This window comes from Theropithecus gelada, chromosome 9 (assembly GCF_003255815.1).
Source record: "Theropithecus gelada isolate Dixy chromosome 9, Tgel_1.0, whole genome shotgun sequence".
Classification (NCBI taxonomy): domain Eukaryota; kingdom Metazoa; phylum Chordata; class Mammalia; order Primates; family Cercopithecidae; genus Theropithecus; species Theropithecus gelada.
The window spans coordinates 43,903,972-43,921,182 of NC_037677.1; the positions used below are offsets into that span (position 1 = coordinate 43,903,972).

The 17,211-nt window shown below is 40.0% G+C and overlaps 1 protein-coding gene across 10 annotated transcripts in view; it reads left to right on the top strand.

Annotated features, from left to right (window-relative positions):
• The window catches only part of PARG (poly(ADP-ribose) glycohydrolase), a 142,541-nt gene that overhangs the window by 14,508 nt on the left and 110,822 nt on the right, over positions 1–17,211 (top strand). For 4 of the 10 annotated variants that reach the window (XR_003121261.1, XM_025397876.1, XM_025397879.1 and 1 more), the window contains 5 exons: positions 1,144–1,210; positions 2,116–3,102; positions 3,998–4,181; positions 13,795–13,917; positions 14,045–14,128. Coding sequence is in view for 7 of the 10 variants with exons in the window: in XM_025397876.1 (XP_025253661.1) it covers positions 1,144–1,210; positions 2,116–3,102; positions 3,998–4,181; positions 13,795–13,917; positions 14,045–14,128 (1,445 nt within the window). In the remaining 3 variants the exon portion in view is untranslated. The remainder of the gene's footprint in view (positions 1–1,143; positions 1,211–2,115; positions 3,103–3,997; positions 4,182–13,794; positions 13,918–14,044; positions 14,129–17,211) is intronic. The other 6 variants (XR_003121262.1, XM_025397880.1, XM_025397882.1 and 3 more) reach the window with 4 other exon arrangements.

The following is a 17,211-nucleotide window of genomic DNA, read 5'->3' on the forward strand; positions in this document are numbered from 1 at the left end:
CCCAAAACTTAAAGTCACTTTTAACTTCCCCTCTTATTGTGAAGTCTGTAATGACTCTCCTCACTTCTACTACTCTCACAAGGACTAGTTTATGTTCTTGGCCAGTCATTGTTCAATCTAGTGGATTATCAAAATCACTTTTGGAAAAAAAAAAAAAAAAGATTCCAGCTCCCCTCATGCCTTCATCCTGCTCACATATAGATTCTGATTCAGTGTGGCTGGCTTTCTGATGATCCAAATAGTTTAGGAACCACTGACCTGGACTAGTAGCTTTCTCTCTGGTTTCTGGCAATAAGCTCTTCACTCTTGCCCCTCAGATTTATCCTCCAGGCTGTCATGCATGACTGTGAGCCTCCCAGATGAGAGGAATCGTATCTTTCAACACATTTTTTTGTACTTCTCTTTGTGGGTCATTCAAGATCCTGTTGTATGATATGATCCTGGCTGACTTTTCAACCATATTTTCTTTTGCTTTCTTTTTAAGTTCTTTATATTTCCCCGATATTGGTGCCTTTGCTTATAATTTTCTTTTTATGTGACTGCATGTTTACTTTTCAAGGCATAATTCAAGCCTTACCTTTTCCAAAGAAATCTTACCGATTATGCCCCAATTTCTCCTATTCACCGAAGTAGTGTCTTCCTGGGAAATAACCTTAATTCCTTTATCGGGACCTCTTTTAATAATAATGATAATTAAGAATCAACATTTACTAAGCATAAACCAGATAATGCCCTAAACACTTTATATAAACTGTTTTTACTTAAATTAAGCCTTGTCTCATGAGAGATAGTTATTTTGCACGTTTACAAATGAGGGATCTAAGATATGGAGAAATGACCCCTCACAGAGTAACTTAGGAAGCTAATGGGAGAATCAGGATTTGAATGCAAATGTTCTGATTCCATAGCCTATGCTGTTATCCATTAGGCCATACCAACTCTCTTAGGCACCACTCATTTTCTACCCTGTGTCATATGTATTAACATTTATGTTCCTATCTCACTGGTATTACTTTAGGGCAAATACTTGAGTTATTAATCTTTTGTTTAACCTGTAGAACCTAGCATAGTTCCTTGCATGTATAATATGCTGTATATGTTTTCTGCTTGAAGGAATGTATGAATATACATTTTTTTTTATAGTTTTCAAACAAAAGACTATTACCAGTTGGATGGACACTAAAGGAATCAAGACAGCGGAATCAGAAAGGTATAGAGACATTCCTATATGGAGAAATGAATAATAATACATGGATGTTTTATCTTGTTGCTTTAGTATTTTCTTTCTTTGTTCATGCTTTTCTATTCTCCTTTATCTATGTTAATTCAAAATCACCTTAAAAGTAATTTTTTAGAGAGTCCTTTGTGTCAGGGACGGTCCTGTATACTTGAAATACCGAGATGAGACAGGAATAGTCTGTGTCTTTTTTTTTTGAGATGGAGTCTCGCTCTGTCGCCCAGGCTGGAGTGCAGTGGCAAGATCTCGGCTCACTGCAAGCTCTGCCTCCTGGGTTCACGCCATTCTCCTGCCTCAGCCTCCCGAGTAGCTGGGACTACAGGCGCCCGCCACCACGCCTGGCTAATTTTTTGTATTTTCAGTAGAGATAGGGTTTCACCAGGTGTAGCCAGGATGGTCTCGATCTCCTGACCTCGTGATCTGCCCGCCTCGGCCTCCCAAAGTGCTGGGATTACAGGCATGAGCCACTGCGCCTGGCCAGTTTGTGTCTTTAAGATACTTACAGTGTAGCAGTGGCCACACACACAAAAACACATACTTACTGCCTAGTGTGATGGATGCAATAGTAAAGGTATGAGCAAGGCACAGTGGTGGTTAGTGTGTAGAAGAAACAAATGTTCAACTTTACTTTTGGTCCCTAAAGTAAGACTGCATAGAGAAGTGAGTGACATTTATGACTTGAAGGAAAGGCAAGTGTTTGCCAGATACGCAGCTGCAGGGAGGGCATTGGGGCACATGCAAAGGCATGGAGTCGTGGAAGACGTGTGTGCTCAGGTAACTAAAGGGAGTTTAATTACTGCTGTGACACTGGGGGTATGATTGGATAAGTGACTTTTTTGTATTATAAGTTGTTTTTAGTTCTTTCTGTTCTCTTGTAGTTTGGATAGTAAAGAAAACAACAATACGAGAATAGAATCCATGATGAGTTCTGTACAAAAAGATAACTTTTACCAACATAATGTAGAAAAATTAGAAAATGTTTCTCAGCTAAGTCTTGATAAGTCACCCACTGAAAAAAGTACACAGTATTTGAACCAGCATCAGACTGCAGCGATGTGTAAGTGGCAAAATGAAGGGAAACACACGGAGCAGCTTTTGGAAAGTGAGCCTCAGACACTAACCCTGGTACCAGAGCAGTTTAGTAATGCTAACATTGATCGGTCACCTCAAAATGATGATCACAGTGACACAGATAGTGAAGAAAATAGAGACAATCAACAGTTTCTCACAACGGTAAAGCTTGTAAATGCAAAGCAGACTACAGAAGATGAACAGGCCAAAGAAGCCGGAAGCCACCAGAAGTGCAGCAAGTCTTGCCATCCTGGGAAAGACTGTGCAAGTTGTCAGCAAGAGGAGATAGACGTCGTGCCAGAGAGTCCATTGTCAGATGCTGGCTGTGAGGATGTTGGTACTGGACCAAAAAATGACAACAAATTGAGTAGACAAGAAAGTTGCCTAGGAAATTCTCCTCCATTTGAGAAGGAAAGTGAACCCGAGTCACCGATGGATGTGGATAATTCTAAAAATAGTTGTCAAGACTCAGAAGCAGATGAGGAGACAAGTCCGGGTTTTGATGAACAAGAAGATGGTAGTTCCTCCCAAACAACAAATAAACCTTCAAGGTTCCAAGCAAGAGACGCTGACATTGAGTTTAGGAAACGGTATTCTACTAAGGGAGGTGAAGTTAGATTACATTTCCAATTTGAAGGAGGAGAGAGTCGCACTGGAATGAATGATTTAAATGCTAAACTACCTGGAAATATTTCTAGCCTGAATGTAGAATGCAGAAATTCCAAGCAACATGGAAGAAAGGATTCTAAAATCACAGATCATTTCATGAGACTGCCCAAAGCAGAGGACAGAAGGTAATTTTCTGTGAGGAATATCTCTCCAATAGCATAATATGCTTTATAGTTTTGTAAGGGAGTTTAACGAAGCTATGATTTCTAGTAAAGCAAAAAAAATGGTTTTGTTTCTTATTAACTACTTATGCGAAATTTAAACCTAGACTCCAAAGTTTAAACTCTAAAAAGGCTAGAAACAGAAAACAAGAAATAAAATGAGTATTAGAAATCAGATTTTTAGTTGCATGAGCTTCCTTTTGGTATTTATGGGAATTACTAGAACATGAAAATATTAGGTTGATAGTAGCTACTGTTTCTTCAGCCAGACATTCTTGTAGGCCATTGTGTATTACACTTTTTTTTTTTTTTTTTTAACACTGTTTAATGCCGTGACAGGCAGACAGATGGTATTATACTCACTAAATGAGAAAACTGAGGTTTGGGTTGGAGAATTCGCTGGAATCATGTGCCTTCTGAGTGGTAATGCTGGGATTTAAATCCAGGTGTATCATATTACAAAGCTTGTATTTTGCCATTACCCCATATGGACTCTTAAATCCCATCCATGATTTCTGTGATCTGAGTTTCATGAGATAGTGCAATCAGCATGCAATAGTGAGTTCACTTCATTGAAAATTACTGTGTAGATGATACTGTGAACCATGACTCATTTCTGTTTTGAGAAGGTGATTTACATGTGTTTGGAACTTTCTTCCACAGACTGTTAAAAATAAGCTCTTGAGTTTTATAAGCTTTATAAGTTTTTCTGTTGATTATAAATATAAAACATAATGAAATGAGTGACCAAGTATGGCATACTTTAAACAATAACATCTGGGTAAGTTTTGTGCTTGTGTATCTAAGGGAATTAAAACAGCAAATAATTTGTGACTAAATACATTTGTTTTGACCTTAGAAAAGAACAATGCGAAACCAAACATCAAAGAACAGAAAGGAAGATCCCTAAATACGTTCCGCCTCACCTTTCTCCAGATAAGAAGTGGCTTGGAACTCCCATTGAGGAAATGAGAAGAATGCCTCGGTGTGGGATCCGGCTGCCTCTCTTGAGACCATCTGCCAATCACACAGTAACTATTCGGGTAGGTAGCACCTCTTATCTATCATGAGAGAAGACTGGAAGTCCTCATTTATTGTGGTATTTATTAAGTGAGAAACAGACCAAGGCTTAGAAAGTTCTTCTGTTTTCTGCATATATAAAATACTGAGAATCCTACAGTATGGAACGATGTAATGATAACCTACTTAATATAGAACCTAACAAATTAGCAATCATTAGCAATCATTGTCAGCTGATGGTGAAGATTTTTTTCCAGTATTTTTAAGAAACCTCATTGGATTCTTTTTCTGTCTTTTTACTCAGTTGATAGTATTGTGTACCCACTGCACAATCCTGCATTCATCCCTAAATTTCAAAGTTACGCATAGTTTAGTGTCCTTAAATCATTATCCAGTTGTGCCTTTTTTTTTTTTTTTTTTTTTTTTTTTTTTTTTTGCAGGAGACCAGAGTTTTCTTAGTACTCAAATCAGTCTCCTCGAGCATTCGGAGGTCAGAGTTTTTAAGGATAATTTGGTGGGTTGGGGAAGGCCAGTGAGTCAAGAGTACTGATTGGTTGGGTCACAAGAAGAAATAATGGGAAGTTGAAGCTGTCCTCTTGTGCTACATCAGTTCCTGGGTGGGGACCACAAGATCAAATGAGCCAGTTTATCCATCTGGGTCCAGGTGCCAGCTGATCCATCAAGTGCAGGGTCTGCAAAATACCCAAGCACTGATCTTAGCAATTTAGGGAGGGTCGGAATCTTGTAGCCCCCAGCTGCACGACCCCTAAACCATAATTTCTAATCTTGTGCCTACTTTGTTAGTTCTACAATGGGAGTCTAGTCCCCAGGCAAGAAGGGGGTTTCTTTTGGGAAAGGGCTGTTATTGTCTTTGTTTTAACATTATATTAAAACATTATAACAACATTGTAACAAAACATAACAAAATACTAACATTTTATGGGAGTTACAAGCCAAGAACCTTGACAAAAACCAATGTGAATATCATAACACTACACTAACAGAAACTCTGTACATATTAAATAATTAAACCTCCTTCCCTGCTTCTCCTAGTTCTTAGTTACCTCTTTTATACTTTCTGTGTGTTCTTGCTTTTAAAAACCAATTTCATTGAGGTATGTAAAAATTCACCCATTTTAAGTGCTCAATTTGGTGATAGAGTCCATTTATTGAGCTGTGTGACCATCACCATAATCCAGTTTTAGATTGCCATCACTCGCTGGGTAGTTTTAAACATTCATCTCATTTATTAGTCAGGTTTTATATAGATTTCACGCGCAGTACTAAAAAAATTGATGTGATCCCTCTTAACATACAATTTAGTGTAGATGTGATTAACTATTTTGAAATTCAGAATTCCTTAGCATATTTAGAGGTGCGAGTAACATTGAGCAGAGTTACAGGGTTTGAGCTGAGCTCTAAAAGATGAGCATAACTTTCTGAGGTGGAGTTAGTAAGATAGGAGACTTCCAGACAGATATATAAGATTGATAAGAACAGGCTGTGTGGTTGAAAACTATCTGTTTCAGAAGTGGAAAACAGTGCCTTTGCTGTAGTGTGGAATTTGGGTGGGGAATGAGGAAGAGACTTGAAAATTGGATTGGGTTCATATCACAGAGAGCTTCAAGTGCCAGGAACCAGACTTAAGTCATGTCTGTGCAGACAGTATTTGTGCTGTAGCAAGATTAATCAGACAGCTACATGTAAGGAAAACAAGTGAGGATACACTGGGAGCCAGGAGAGGTAATGTAAGAGCCCAGATAAGAGGTAAGTAAGGCAACAGTATGTACCGAATTGTGCTACATAGAGCTGCTTCAGGGTTCTTCTGAAGTTTGATGCAAATTTCATTTCTAAATTATATTTTTAACAGTGAAAAACTTGTTAAAAAAGAACTACACAATCAAATTTGAAGATGCTTAATTCCACATTTGAGCCAGCTGTTTTTGCCAAGATAACCCATTTTTGTGTAGACCATAGAGCCAAGGTTCCCTTGCTACGTTTATCTGAAGAGTTAGCTTAATATCAAAATAGTATGTAAAATGTTACCATTTGCAACTGTATAGGTGCGTGAATCAGATAATGTGTGAGAGAGATAAATGTAAACTAAATGGTGGATTGATGTAAGCTTTAACTCTCATCCCTAACTCCTAATTTCTAACTTTGTATTTAAAACTGTCTTGTCATCACTTACTGATATTAGAGTAAGTAAAAGTTACTATAAAAACTGTATTTCTTTTTTTTTCAACGGAGTTTTTTGCTCTTGCTGCCCAGACTGGAGTGCAGTGGCGCAATCTTGGCTCACGGCAACCTCCTCCTGCCGGGTTCAAACAATTCTCCTGCCTCAGCTTCCCAGGTAGCTGGGATTACAGGCATGCACCACCACGCCCAGCTAATTTTGTATTTTTAGTAGAGACGGGGTTTCTCCATGTTGGTCAGGCTGATCTCGAACTCCCGACCTCAGGTGATCCGCCCACCTCGGCCTCCCAAAGTGCTGGGATTACAGGCGTGAGTCACCGCGCTCTACCAAAAACTGTATTTCTAAAAATAGCTTTGGTGTGACTTTAACTGACTTTATGTCAAATTTCTTAGGGGAAAAAAAGGATTCTGCTGTTTTAAAGAGCTTGAAAATCACTGAGATAATAGTCCTAGGGATAAAAAAGAAAATAGAAGACTGCATTGTTTTGAGGTAAAATTGATAGAATATGGTGAATTCTTAAATATGAGTGATAAAAAGGAGTTGTTGATAATGCATGTAAAATTAAGGTTCTTAGTCTAGATTACTGAGATAATGTTAAAGGTGAGGAACTGGAGAAAAGATTGACAGAGGGTGTTAAGTGATATTTTTAGCTTTTTTCTCCTCCTCCTCTCTCCCACCCTCCCACAAAGAAAACCCCAACCATCCTATGCCATCATTATTTAATCTCTATAGTTAACGTTTCTTTCTTAGGTACCCAGTGACCCTCAGGTTTTTAAAATCTTTTATTTTATTACAACAGTAAAGCAAGATTATTGTAAAAAATATGCAACTATTATATGAAAGCATGTAACTCAGAAAACCCATCTCTCAGTCCTATTCCCAGAGTTTAACAATTTGTTGTATTTTCTTCTAGATTCTTATTCCTGAATATGATAATAAGATATAAATGTAATTAACAGTTACTTAATAGAAGTGTTTAGTTATTAAGATTTCAGATGTTAATAGTTACAGAATTTGAAATAGTAAAATGACAGTTGGGCACAATAGCTCACACCTGTAATCCCAGCGCTTTAAGACGCCAAGGCAGGAGGATTGCTTGAGGCCAGGAGTTCAAGACTAGCCTGGGCAACATAGTACAATGTGCATAGTCTGTACATTTTTAACTGTACAAAAAGTTAAAAAATTAGCCAGGCATGGTGGCACAGGCCTGTAATCCTAGCTACTCATGAGGCTAAGGCGAGAGGATTACTTGAGCCCTGCAGTTTAGCCTGGATGACAGAGTAAGACCCTGTTTCTTAAAAGTAAAATAAAATAAAGCCAACATTTAGCTTTAGAAAGGTAAGGCAATCTGAAATTTCACTTAGTGGTCAATTTCCAACAAACACATGCATGTGTGCATGCATGCAAACACACACAGAGCCACACACAAAGCATATTACCTGTATGTTCCCCTTTGTGTGAAGCTCAACTGGTACCTATGCTGTTTTATCAGATGATATGGAACATCTTTACAAAATCACCTTTAGGACGTTCTTATGAGGGTGAAAATACTTTCAGCATAACTGCTGCTTCTGTCACAGTTGACTTTTTTTTTTTTCCGAGATGAAGTCTTGCTCTATCACCCAGGCTGCTGGAGTGCAGTGGTGCGATCTCGGCTCACTGAAACCTCTGCCTCCCGGGTTCAAGCGATCCTCCTACCTCAGCCTCCCAAGTAGCTGGGACTACAGGTGCATACCACCAAGCTCGGCTGATGTTTGTATTTGTAATAGAGACGGGGTTTTGCCACGTTGGCTAGGCTGGTCTTAAACTCCTGAGATCAGGTGATCACCTGCCTGGGCCTCCCAATGTGCTGGGATTACAAGTGTGAGCCACTGTTCCTGGCCTTCTTTTTTTTTTTTTTTTTTTTTAAGAGACAGGATCTCACTCTGTCACCCAGGCTGGATTGCAGTAGCAGTTGTGTGATCTTGGCTAGCCTCCAACTCTTAGGTTCAAGCAATCTTCCCACCTCAGCCTCCTGAGTAGGTGGGGTTACAGGCATGTGCCACCACACCTGCTAATTTTCTAAATTTGTAGCTATGTTGGCCCAGGCTGATTTTGAACTCCAGGCCTCAAGTGATCCTCTAGCCTCAACCTCCCAAAGTGTTGAGATTGCAGACGTGAACAACTGTGCCTGGCCACATTTGACACTATAGACATTTCTTTTCTCTTTGGAATATACTCATCCTTTGGCTCCGTGACACAATATAATCCTAAATTTCTTCCTCCTTAGCCAATTCTTATTTTCCTTTTAGGCTATTCTTCTGTGTGTGACCAGTAAGTGTTGTTGGAGTTCCTCAAGCCTTTTTCGTAGGTCCTTTCTTCTTCTCTCTCTCTCTGGTTCGTCTCACCCACCCTTGTGGTTTTAATGATCACCTATATAGATAGCTCACAGGTTTCTTTTTCTTTTCTTTTCTTTTTTTTTTTTTTTTTTGAGAAGGATTCTCGCTCTGTCGCCAGGCTGGAGTGCAGTGGCTTGATCTCCGCTCACTGCAACCTCCGCCTCCCGGGTTCAAGTGATTCGCCTGCCTCAGCCTCCCGAGTAGATGGGACTACTGACATGCGCCACCATTCCCAACTAATTTTTGTATTTTTAGTAGAGACAGGGTTTCTCCATGTTGGCCAGGATGGTCTCTGGTCTTGCTCTCTTGACCTCGTGATCTGTCCGCGGCCTCCCAAAGTGCTGGGATTACAGGCATGAGCCACCGGCCCAGTTTATTTTTCTTTTTTTTTTTTTTTTTTTTTTTTTTCTTGAGACGGAGTCTCGCTCTGTCGCCCAGGCTGGAGTGCAGTGGCCGGATCTCAGCTCACTGCAAGCTCCGCCTCCCGGGTTTGCGCCATTCTCCTGCCTCAACCTCCCGAGTAGCTGGGACTACAGGCGCCCGCCACCTCGCCCGGCTAGTTTTTTGTATTTTTTAGTAGAGACAGGGTTTCACTGTGTTAGCCAGGATGGTCTCGATCTGCTGACCTCGTGATCCGCCCGTCTCGGCCTCCCAAAGTGCTGGGATTACAGGCTTGAGCCACCGCGCCCGGCCCAGTTTATTTTTCTTAAGTTGCAGTGTTACTAAACTGAACCTGGGTGCACTCCAGTGCAGTAAAGCCAAACACCGACACTGACATCTGTAGCAAGAGAAATAAGGGTGTTTGTTTGCAGGGCACCAAGCAAGTAGAATAGGATAACTATTGCTTAAAACTTGACCTCCCCAGTGGCATACAAGCAAGATTTTTTTAAGGTAGAGATATATTTTAGGAAAGCAGAAGTTACTGGCAAAATCATACATCAATATGTGGGGGTTATATGTTGGTTTAGTCCCAAAAGGCAGGATATCTTGAGGTGGGGTGGCAGAATTCAGAGATTCTTTGATTTGCGATTGGTTAAGGAACTAAGGCTTTGTCTAGAAACTTGGGATCAGCAGAAAAGAATGTTAAGGTTTGGCACGTGGGTGTCACTGTCTCCAGGCCCCTCAGGAAGAAATTTAGAACAAAGAACGTCAGTCAGAGTTCAGTCTTCAGTTCCCCCTTATGTGATGGTGGTTAGCATTTTCCATTTGGCCGAGTCTGAGTTTCTGAAAAATAACTCAGAGACCTTTGTCAAGATGTTATCTTTATTTTCTATAGGGAGCAACACATCTTGTGGCTCTTGACTTCCATGAGAGGCTATTGGTTTAAGCTGTTATTACCTCCTTGCTAATCTGGTGGCTCATTTACTTCTCAAGTCTAGCTAGGTGCCTGGAATTTCCCTTGAAGTTTGGGATATGATGAGGTTTCTCTTCAAATAACCTGATCAATCGTTTATTCTTTAATTCATAGTACTCCCCTCCCTTTTTTTTCTTTTTCTCCTTTTTTCCTTTTTGCCTTTATTAGATGCCCAGGCATGCCACAGTACCAAGCATTATCAATATCAGCTCACATTCCTTTCCTTATTTGGAAAGAGAACTAACTTTCTAGCTCATTACAGACATGCCTTCCCCTTTCCTCTCCGCTTTCTTTCACATGTCCGCCTATCTAAAAAAAATCAAACGTTTAGCCAACCAGGATTAGTTTAGATTGTACGACCCAACCCCAGCCAATAGGGAAAGGGTACAGAGGCAGGACTTGCATCAGGAATAAAGGCTCTTGTGCCCCTTTGTTCAGGTGTGCTCTCATGGTGACTGGCCAAGGAGGCACTCCTGCGCAGAAGTAAAATTGCTTTGCTAAGAATCCTTTATTTGAGTGTTCAATTTCCTTAGGATTTTGAGCATTATTCCTAACAAAAGGACTTGAGATTTTCTTTTATTTCCTTGCTTAAGGGCACCCCAGCAGGCCCGTAAGAGAGCTCCCTGCTCTGTCTCAGCAGATGTTTTTATGAAGCTGTCTATTTGACAGTCTTCTTTCCATAGTTGTTCCCTTTTTAAGGAATGTTGATGAATAGAGTTAAACTCTGTAAAATATTTAAAGAAATTTATTCTAAGCCAAATATGAGTGACCTATGGCCTGTGACACAGCCCCAGGAGATCCTGAATATGTGTGCCCAAGGTAGTCAGGCTACAGATTGGTTTTATATGTATTAGAGAGCTATAAGACATCACTCAATACATGTAAGATGCATATTGATTTGGTCCAGCAGGCAGGACAACTCGAAAGGGGCTTCCAGGTCATAGATTCTCTGCTTGGCAGTTGGTTAAGAGAGTTATTATCTAAAGACCTGAAATCAATAGAAAAAGGAATGTCTGGGTTAAGAAGGGTTTCTAAAGACCAAGGTTTTATCATGCAGATGATGCTTGTAGATAACAGGCTTCAGAGCTCTTATCAGACACTTCATTACTTCTCTCCTGGACTGGATCAGGGAAGACCTGGAAACGGAAGGGGATTCTCTACAGCAGCAGTCCCCAACTTTTTGGCACCGGGACCAGTTTTATGGAAGACCATTTTTCCATGGGTTAGGGGATGGTTTCAGAATGAAACTATTCCACCTCAGATCATCAGGCATTAGTTCGATTCTCATAAGGAGTGTACAGCTTAGATCCCTCACATGTGCAGTTCATAATAGGCTTCTTGCCCTTATGAGAATCTGATGTTGCCACTGACCTGACAGGAGGCAGAGGTCAGCCTCACTCACCTCCTGCTACGCGGCCTGGTTCCTAACAGGCCATAAACTGCTAGTCCATGCCTGTCTGCATTCCGGGGAGTTTGGGACCCTTGCTCTACAGAATGTAGATTTTCCCCACAAGAGACAGTTTAGCAGGGCTATTTCAAAATATTTCAAAGGAATATATTTTAGAGTAAAGTATTTCTGTTTCTTTCAGGGCCTGGTATCTGTCATGTTGGTATCTTAATTGCTATAGTCTGCCTTGTCAGGCTTAAGGTACCTGTTTTAATGTTAATGCTGGTCAGTCGTGTCTAAATTTCAAAGGGAGGAAGGTATAATGAAGCATGTCCAACCACCTGTTCCCATCATGGCCTGAACTAGTGTTTTGGGTTTGCTTTAGAATGCCCTTGACTGAGGGAGGGGTCCATTCAGTTGGTTGGGGGGCTTAGAATTTTATTTTTGTTTCACCCTTTTCCTTGTTAATTTTTTCCTTTAGAGTTAAGCTCAGTTACCATTCCTCAAGGAAGCTTTACCTAAGTTTACCAGATAAACTAAATCTGAGCTGGTCTCATAACACAATGTTCCTTATATTCATAACATACTACAAGTGAAATTATATATTTATTTATGTGATTATACCCTGCAGTGAAGTACTCATACATACTACCACATGGATTACTCTTGAAAACATTATGCTAAGCGAAAAAGCCCAGACACAAAAGGCCACATATTATGTGATTTCTTTTATATATAATATCCAGAATAGGCATAATGTTAAACTTTAAACCATAATCTCTTTCTCTTACCAGTGGCAAATCTATATGAGTCTGCAGCAATGCTAATACTAGCCTCCTTAGAAGAAAGGATTTGACTGAGGGGCATAAGGCAGAATGAGAAACCAAGGCAAGTTTTAGAGCAGGAGTGAAAGTTCATTAAAAAGCTTTAGAGCAGGAATGAAAGGAAGTAAATACACTTGGAAAAGGGCCAAGCAAGCGACTTGAGAGATCAAGTACATAGTTTGACCTTTGACTTGAGATTTTATATGTTGGCATGCTTCCAGGGGGTTATGGCCCCTTCTCCCCTGATTATTCCCTTGAGATGGGCTGTCTGCATGCGCAGTGTGATTACTGGAGTTGTACACATGCTCGCTTGAGGTATTCTTCCCTTACCAGTCGAGTGTTCTTATAAGGTCATATACCAGTTAAACTTTTGCCATTTTGCTTCCTAGTACACATGCTGGGGCTGACTTGCCCAGCTCCTAAGATCTTAACAGGAAGCTGCTGATCACCAATTTCAGATTTTTCTATCTATTGGGTGACTCCTTTCCCTGGCGCCAGCTGCATCCAGTTATTTTAGAGAGGCAGTTTCACAGCTGCCTGTGCATCACTTGAAGGTTGTCTGACATTCCCAGTGGTGGTAGGAGCCCCGTCCTGCCCTGCTCATGTCTGACTGGCTACCTACTGTAACATTTCCTCAAACTTTTACTTAATAGTTACTGTAGTAGCATATGTGTGTACATATATATTTGCATGTATGTGCATACACATGTATACATGCCAGATTCTAGTTTACGTATTCAGAATACAAAGTTAATATGGTTATTTTCAGGAAGTTTGGGATCTAATGAGGGAAAGAAAACAAGTGTGCTCTAGCATGATAATAATCTAACAAAACAAGATAAATAGCTGCCTACTTTGAAGTTTCTGAAGACTTCATAAAGGTAATGAAAATTTGGCAGAGCTGTGAAGGTGACAATAGAGATTTAACCAGATACAGTAGGGGAGGTGGCAATTGGTAGTAGTGGTATTAAAAAGAGAGGCCACAGTAGTATGTATACAGGGATGTAGATATGAAAATGAATTTGCTATGTTTAAGGAATTGTAAGTGTTTAAGACTTGTTCGGAATGAATAGTGTTTTGATAAGAAAGTATATGAAAATCAGGATGACATAATCAGAGTATAGGCATTATAGCATTAGAAGCCTGGGAGTTCCTTAGAAAGATAATGTTATTCCAAAGTGAGGGTAAAGGTTTTATGGGGGCTGGATGTGTCTAGCAACAGCTGGAGTTAGGCAGAAGGATAGGAAGCACTTAGTAAAAGCTGAGGCAAGGAAGGATTCCTAGGGGGTCTGGAGCTAGGATATGTACTGTGTCTGGTGACTTGGAACCTGATTGAATAGAGGTGAGAAATGGGAAGAGCTGAAGGGTTCTTTGGTGATTTCTTGCCTGGGAGCTGGTCTTTATTTTACAGCATTTGCCTTGGTTACTTTGGATTATTTTATAGAAGATAAATTTAGTTTTTATGCACTGACAATTTTGTTTACCCTCAATTTCAGGTAGATCTTCTGCGAGCAGGAGAAGTTCCTAAACCTTTTCCAACACATTATAAAGATTCGTGGGATAACAAGCATGTTAAAATGCCTTGTTCAGAACAAAATTTGTACCCAGTAGAAGATGAGGTAAGAACAAAGCCGAGATTCTTTTAGTCTCTGAAAAATGGTTTGGTACTTGCTTGTTTGACCATTGATTCTGTGATGTAAAAGAACTTAGAATAACTTCCTCATGTGTTTTTCTTTTTTCCAAAAGAATGGTGAGCGAACTGCGGGGAGCCGGTGGGAGCTCATTCAGACTGCACTTCTCAACAAATTTACACGACCCCAAAACTTGAAGGTATATTGTTTTTACCATTCTTGCCTCTTTATGGGCCCTGCCTCTCCTCTTTCAAAGACTTTTTGGTCTTAATAGATTCAGGTAGCAACATTCTTTAGATGCAAAGTGCTTGCTTCCTGGCACTAAGGAAGGCTCCTTAGAGACATTCTACTAGGAAATGAGAAGAACTGAGAGTTGAAAATGACTTGCCTGGAGCCACACAGAATAATTTGGAGAACCAAGAGTAATACCTCTGTTTCTTGATTCCCCATCCAATTTCCTTCAGTCCAAGCTTCTCTTTTATTTTTTGTTTTAAAATTATCGTGTTTCTGAAATATCTTTAAAAGTAAATCAGGAAAGAATTATGACTTCAGCAATATTTGCCCAAAAGGAAGCTGAGTTTCCTAATGATTAAAGTATACGTTAAGCTTTCTGGTTTTTATTGCTCTTAATGTAGCTCCTAGCAGTTTAATAATTTATTAATCTTATATTTTGGCAATAATTTATTTTTGTTATATTTCATTTAAGACTGCGAGGGTAACCATTAGATTGTTTTTCTAATATCTAAAATATGCGTGTGTGTGTGTATATATGTATATATATATTTATATTGGGGGGCACTATAGCCATGAAAATTTTAATGTTTTTATAAATATAGACAGTGATAGAATTTTTTATACCTCCATGACGTATTTATTTTCTTTCAGAGACTTAATTTGTTGTGTATAGTTTCTCAGATTTCTTAATATTTTCTACTGAGACTTGTGTAGCAGGGTGAGCCACAGACAGAACCTCTCAGACACCGAGTTGTAGAAGGAAGGGCTTTATCCAGCTGGGAGCATCGGCAAGCTACTGCCTTAAAATCCAAGCTCTCCGAGTGCACAATTTATGTCCCTTTTAAGGGCTCACAACACTAAAGATTTCACATGAAAGGGTCGTGATTGATTTGAGCAAGCAGAGGGTATGTGATGGGGCTGCATGCACTGGTGGTCAGAGAGAAACAGAACAGGGCAGGGAGTTTCATAGTATTCTTCTGTACAATATCAGGAACATCGGTTTCTAAGTCATGAGTTGATTTTTAACTACTGGGTTTAGGCCAGGCAGACCCAGGCCTGGTTCTGGGCCTGGTGCCGGGCTGCCTGTCTTTGGTTTTACTTCATTGTTTTTTCTTAAAACAGGTGCTGAATATAAAACAACATAAAACAATATGAGAGGGTCTGTCTCTTTCCTCATTTCCCCCCTTTGGAGACTCACACTTTTTATTAGTGGGAGTTCTTACTCTTATTTTTGCTACTCATGTCTTTTTGTGCAGTAGATTGATAGTGATTCGTATAGTACACTTGTGCTGAAGCATTTTGTTGAACTGAGGTAGCAATGAAGCTTTTTTATCATTTGAAGAAATACAGGTAGCAAACAAAGGAGCAGTAGGCAGGTTTTTATTACTATTATAACTTTTATTATGAGTTTTAAATTCTCTTAGTGCTGGGAACTAATTTTTAAGCATGGCTCTCAGATTAAGTCCGTGCCACACTTGCACGGGTACATGTACCAGTTTTGTCATATGTTAAACTATGTCTTTAACTACTTGCCTTTGGTTATCTATGTGTAGACAGTAATTAGTAAGGTTACATTTCTTATAGACCCTTTTTTAGTTGCTAGCAAGTAGTCGGGAGCCAATCTATTTTGATAGATAGCATTTTTTATCTGAGTGTTTTGTTTGTTTGTTTTTTGCCAGGCCATAATAGTCAAGCCTTGACCAGTTTTATTAGTAGTAATTTCTAAAACAGCTTGTAACCGTATAATTCAGTTGAGCATGTAAATGGGGGTCCGATATCCCCATGAGCCATCTTGTGCCCGAGCGGCGGGTCCATAGTATTGTATGATTTTTTTCAGGGGCCATTCATCATCTTTTTAATTATTTATGGCTATGCTTCGTTTTTCACGGGAAGCATAGACTGGGAAGCCCAGAGGTTCACCTGTTTTTATGGGCAGTAAGAAGAAAGGTGGTTTAATAGTGCCAATAACATAACCACCTGTCCACTGGTCAGGCAGCCTAGCGTAGGCTCTATGTCTACCTATCCAGTATAACCTGGTGGGGGCAGTCTAGTCCTGGTGGAATTCTGGGTGAGCCCAGACAGTCTGCAATCTTGGAAATTTACTGAATGGATTTCTTTTTGCATAATTGGAACTCCATCATGTAACTGTTTTTGCGGTACTATTGTACAGCTTTTGCCCAAGACAACTAAGCCGCCCTACAGGATGAGTGAATTCTTTTTCTTCTCTAGCTATGCAATACTGTCTAATAATTGAGACTTTTAGAACCCAAAAATTGTCAGGGTGGTTCTTTTGGGCCGGGAATTCATCAGGAGCTGGGTCCGTAGGAACTAATTCTCGGGCGTCCCGTGGTCATTGATCTCCTGTTAGGCTTCCTCCACAAACATAACATGAAGTGACTTTTAGAGGCTGGGCTACATGTTTGGCTAATTGCAAAAACAAATTCTTAGTTTTTCCTGGAATCTCAGGTACTGGCACATTTTATTCATCATAGAAAGTCTGAAATACTGGTTCTAGAGAGTCTCATTGAACCTCTCCTTTTATTAGGATGCTTACGCTAGGATCTAGTCCTTTTTCATTAATGTCTAATGTTACTTTTTTTTTTTTTTTTTTCATTTTGGGTCTGAGGGGTTTGTGATTACCAATTCCAAAGGGTTGTAGCTCCCACTCATGCAGGAGGGGTTGACTTTTCCTTTTTGGAGCCAAACAGGATCTTTTTAATTTTTTTTTCAAGTAGCCCAAATGACATAAGACCAGTATTGACACATTTTACATAAATACAATTCTTGACAGATATACTTATTTTCTGCTGTGTAACTTTTCTTACCCAATCTAGAGAACCGCATCCCATCCCATTCTGCTTATTATTCATAGCGGCACAGGCGTCAAAATTTTTTTTTTTTTTTTTTGAGACGGAGTCTCGCTTTGTCCCCCAGGCTGAAGTGCAGTGGTGCGATCTCGGCTCACTGCAAGCTTCGCCTCCTGGGTTCACGCCATTCTCCTGCCTCAGCCTCCCGAGTAGCTGGGACTACAGGCGCCTGCCACCGCGC